The sequence below is a fragment of the Oncorhynchus kisutch genome, unplaced genomic scaffold, assembly GCF_002021735.2.
Source record: "Oncorhynchus kisutch isolate 150728-3 unplaced genomic scaffold, Okis_V2 scaffold3383, whole genome shotgun sequence".
In the NCBI taxonomy this organism is placed as follows: domain Eukaryota; kingdom Metazoa; phylum Chordata; class Actinopteri; order Salmoniformes; family Salmonidae; genus Oncorhynchus; species Oncorhynchus kisutch.
This window is the reverse complement of record NW_022265328.1, coordinates 10,001-14,927: the sequence shown is the minus strand read 5'-3', so window position 1 is coordinate 14,927 and position 4,927 is coordinate 10,001. Positions and strand designations below refer to the sequence as shown.

General features: G+C 46.2%; 1 protein-coding gene across 1 annotated transcript in view; it reads left to right on the top strand.

Annotated features, from left to right (window-relative positions):
• The first annotated feature begins 4,912 nt into the window (after positions 1-4,912).
• Positions 4,913-4,927, top strand: part of LOC116371568 (FMRFamide-like neuropeptides 7) — a 603-nt gene continuing 588 nt past the window's right edge. The window contains exon 1 of the mRNA XM_031820428.1: positions 4,913-4,927. This exon is cut by the window's right edge and continues 588 nt beyond it. Coding sequence (XP_031676288.1) covers positions 4,913-4,927 — 15 coding nt within the window.

The following is a 4,927-nucleotide window of genomic DNA, read 5'->3' as shown; positions in this document are numbered from 1 at the left end:
TCTGCCTCTCTCTCTAGCTCGCTCTCCCTATCTGTCTGTCTGTCGGCCTGCCTGCCTGTCTGTCTGTCTCTCAGTCGCTCCTCCTCCCGGTCTCTCTGTCTCTGTCTCTCTGTCTCTCTTCTCTCTAGCTCGCTCTCCCTGTCTGTCTGCCTGCCTGCCTGTCTGTCTGTCTGCTGTCTGTCTGTCTGTCTGTCTGTCTGTCTGTCTGTCTGTCTGTCTGTCTGTCTGTCTGTCTGTCTGTCTGTCTGTCTGTCTCTCAGTCTCTCTGTCTCTCTCTCTTGCCCTCCCTCCCTCCTCCCTCCCTCCCTCCCCCCTCCCCCTCCCTCCCTCCCTCCCTCCTCCCTCCCTCCCTCCCTCCCTCCCTCCCTCCCTCCCTCCCTCCCTCCCTCCCTCCCTCCCTCCCTCCCTCCCTCCCTGCCTGTCTGCCTGTCTGCCTGTCTGCCTGTCTGCCTGTCTGCCTGTCTGCCTGTCTGCCTGTCTGCCTGTCTGCCTGTCTGCCTGCCTGCCTGTCTGCCTGTCTGCCTGTCTGTCTCTCAGTTGCTCTCTCCCGGTCTCTCTGTCTCTGTCTCTCTGCCTCTCTCTCTAGCTCGCTCTCCCTATCTGTCTGTCTGCCTGTCTGTCTCTCAGTTGCTCTCTCCCGGTCTCTCTGTCTCTGTCTCTCTGCCTCTCTCTCTAGCTCGCTCTCCCTATCTGTCTGTCTGTCTGCCTGCCTGCCTGTCTGTCTGTCTCTCAGTCGCTCTCTCCCGGTCTCTCTGTCTCTGTCTCTCTGTCTCTCTCTCTCTAGCTCGCTCTCCCTGTCTGTCTGCCTGCCTGCCTGTCTGTCTGTCTGTCTGTCTGTCTGTCTGTCTGTCTGTCTGTCTGTCTGTCTGTCTGTTTGTCTCAACTAAATTTTTCAATTTTCATTTAAGGACTTTATTGGCATGGGAAACATATGTTAATATTGCCAAAGCAAGTGAAGTAGAAAATAAACAAAAGGGAAATAAACAACAAAAATGACCAGTAAACATTACACTCACAAACATTCCAGAAGAATGTCAAATGTCATATTATGGCTACATAGACTACATACAGTGTTCTAACAATGTGCAAATAGTTAAAGTACAAAAGGGAAAATAAATAAACATAAATATGCGTTGTATTTACAATGGTGTTTGTTCTTCGCTGGTTGCCCTTTTCTTGTGGCAAAAGGTCACAAGTCTTGCTGCTGTGATGGCACACCGTGGTATTTCACCCAATAGATACAGTGGGCAAAAAAGTATTTAGTCAGCCACCAATTGTGCAAGTTCTCCCATTTAAAAAGATGAGAGAGAGGCCTGTAATTTTCATCATAGGTACACATCAACTATGACAGACAAAATGAGAAAAAAAAATCCAGAAAATCACATTGTAGGGATTTTTAATGAATTTATTTGCAAATTATGGTGGAAAATAAGTATTTGGTCAATAACAAAAGTTTATCTCAATACTTTGTTATGTACCCTTTGTTGGCAATGACAGAGGTCAAACGTTTTCTGTAAGTCTTCACAAGGTTTTCACACACTGTTGCTGGTATTTTGGCCCATTCCTCCATGTAGATCTCCTCTAGAGCAGTGATGTTTTGGGTCTGTTGCTGGACAACACGGACTTTCAATTCCCTCCAAAGATTTTCTATGGGGTTGAGATCTGGAGACTGGCTAGGCCACTCCAGGACCTTGAAATGCTTCTTACGAAGCCACTTCTTCGTTGCCCGGGTGGTGTGTTTGGGATCATTGTCATGCTGAAAGACCCAGCCACGTTTCATCTTCAATGCCCTTGCTGATGGAAGGAGGTTTTCACTCAAAATCTCACGATACATGGCCCCATTCATTCTTTCCTTTACACGGATCAGTCGTCCTGGTCCCTTTGCAGAAAAACAGCCCCAAAGCATGATGTTTCCACCCCCATGCTTCACAGTAGGTTTGGATGCAACTCAGCATTCTTTGTCCTCCAAACACAATGAGTTGAGTTTTTACCAAAAAGTTATATTTTGGTTTCATCTGACCACATGACATTCTCCCAATCTTCTTCTGGATCATCCAAATGCTCTCTAGCAAACTTCAGACGGGCCTGGACATGTACTGGCTTAAGCAGGGGGACACGTCTGGCACTGCAGGATTTGAGTCCCTGGCGTCGTAGTGTGTTACTGATGGTAGGCTTTGTTACTTTGGTCCCAGCTCTCTGCAGGTCATTCACTAGGTCCCGCCGTGGGGTTCTGGGATTTTTGCTCACCGTTCTTGTGATCATTTTGACAGCACGGGGTGAGATCTTGCATGGAGCCCCAGATCGAGGGAGATTATCAGTGGTCTTGTATGTCTTCCATTTCCTAATAATTGCTCCCACAGTTGATTTCTTCAAACCAAGCTGCTTACCTATTGCAGATTCAGTCTTCCCAGCCTGGTGCAGGTCTACAATGTTGTTTCTGGTGTCCTTTGACAGCTCTTTGGTCTTGGCCATAGTGGAGTTTGCAGTGTGACTGTTTGAGGTTGTGGACAGGTGTCTGTTATACTGATAACAAGTTCAAACAGATGACATTAATACAGGTAGGAGGACAGAGGAGCCTCTTAAAGAAGAAGTTACAGGTCTGTGAGAGCCAGAAATCTTGCTTGTTTGTAGGTGACCAAATATATATTTTCCACCATAATTTGCAAATAAATTCATTAAAAATCCTACATTGTGATTTTCTGGATTTTTTTTAGCTCATTTTGTCTGTCATAGTTGAAGTGTACCTATGATGAAAATTACAGGCCTCTCTCATCTTTTAAGTGGGAGAACTTGCACAAGTGGTGGCTGACAAAATACATTTTTGCCCCACTGTATGGGAGTTTATCAAAATTGGGATTGTTTTCTAATTATTTGTGGATCTGTGTAATCTGAGAGAAATATGTGTCTCTAATATGATCATATTATTGGCAGGAGGTTAGGAAGTACAGCTCAGTTTCCACCTCATTTTGTGGGCAGTGTGGACATAGCCTGTCTTCTCTTGAGAGCCAGGTCTACCTTTGGAGGCCTTTCTCAATAGCAAGGCTATGCTCACTGAATTTATACATCGTAAAAGCTTTCCTTAAGTTTGGGTCAGTCACAGTTGTCAGGTATTCTGCCACTGTGTACTCCCAGGGCCAAAAAGCATTCTAGTTTGCTCAGTTTTTTGTTAATAAGGATTCGCCCCTTTAAAAATAATGTTAGCCTAAAATGACATACCCAAATCTAACTGCCTGTAGCTCAGGCCCTGATGCAAGGATATGCATATTCTCGGTACCATTTGAAAGGAAACACTTTGAAGTTGGTTGAAATGTGAAAGGAATGTAGGAGAATATAACACAATAGATCTGGTAAAAGATAATACAAACAAAAAACAACCGTTCCTTTGTATTTTTTTGTACCATCATCTTTGACATTTAAGAGAAAGGCCATAATATATTATTCCAGCCCAGGTGCAATTTTGATTGTGGCCACTAGATGGCAGCAGTCTATGTTCAAAGTTTTAGACTGATCCAATGAACCATTGTATTTCTGTTCAACATTTTGCGTCAAGACTGCCCAATTGTGCCTAATTTGTTTATTAATAACTTTTCATGTTCAAAATTGTGCACTCTCCTCAAATAATAGCATTGTATTCTTTCACTGTAATAGCTACTGTAAATTGGACAGTGCATTTAAGCTTTCTGCCCATATAAGATGTGACTATGTCCTGAGAAATGTTCTTGTTACTTACAACCTCATTCTATTTGCATTAGCCTATGTTAGCTCAACCGATCCCGACACCGATCCCGCAGAAGTTCATTCTTTCCAATGTGTCAAGTAATTATATGTTTGTTTTCTCGTGATTTGGTCGGGACTAATATGTTGCTGTCCTGGGGCTCTGTGGGATCTTTTTGTGTTTGTGAACAGAGCCCCCAGGACCAGCTTGCTTAGGGGACTCTTCTCCAGGTTCGTCTCTCTGGAGGGAATGGCTTTGTTATGGAAGGTTTGGGAAACACTTCCTTTTAGGTGGTTGCAGAATTTAACTTATCTTTTCTGGATTTTGATCATTAACGGGTATCGGCCTAATTCTGTATGTCTGTCTATATACAGTCAGTCAGTCAGTCAGTCAGTCAGTCAGTCAGTCAGTCAGTCAGTCAGTCACGTTATCTTTACTGAGGGACTCTCTTTTTCTTTCTCTCTCTCTCATTCTCTCTCTCTCTCTCTTTATTTCTCTCTCTCTTTATCTCTCCCTCAGCTCTTGGCCTGTCCCTGGGCCGTGACTAGAGAGGAGAATGAGGATGGGGGAGGATGAGAAGGAGGGGGAGGAGAGTGGCTGGAGAGGCTAGAGGAGGAGAGGAGACTTGGGTCTGCAAAGGAAATGATTAGTCTAGTGTAGAGGAGAAGGATGAGGGAGGAGAGGATGATGGAGGAGAGGATGAGGGATTAGAGGATGAAAGAGGTGAGGAGAATGAAGCTGGCGAGGAGGACAGGCTTGGGGAATGTAGGAGTGGAGAATCAGCTTCAGGGGAGGAGAGGAGGAGGAGAGGAGGAGGAGGAGGAGGAGAGGAAGGGAGGAGAGGAAGGGAGGAGAGGAGGAGAGGAACGGGAGAGGAGGAGGAGGAGGAGGAGAGGAAGGGAGGAGAGGAGGAGAGGAGGAGAGGAAAGGGAGAGGAGGAGGAGGAGGAGGAGGGAGGAGGAGGAGGAGGAGGAGGAGGAGGAGGAGGAGGAGGAGGAGGAGGAGGAGGAGGAGGAGAGGAGGGGGAGAGGATGAGGAGAGGAGGAGAGGAACGGGAGAGTAGGAGGAGGAGAAGGAGGAGGAAGAGGAGGAGGAGAGGATGAGGAGAGGAGGAGAGGAGAGGAACGGGGAGAGGAAGAGGAGGAGAGGAAGAGAGGAGGAGAGGGGGAGGCTATAAAATAAAGGAGGACACTAAGTATGGGGGGAGGAGAT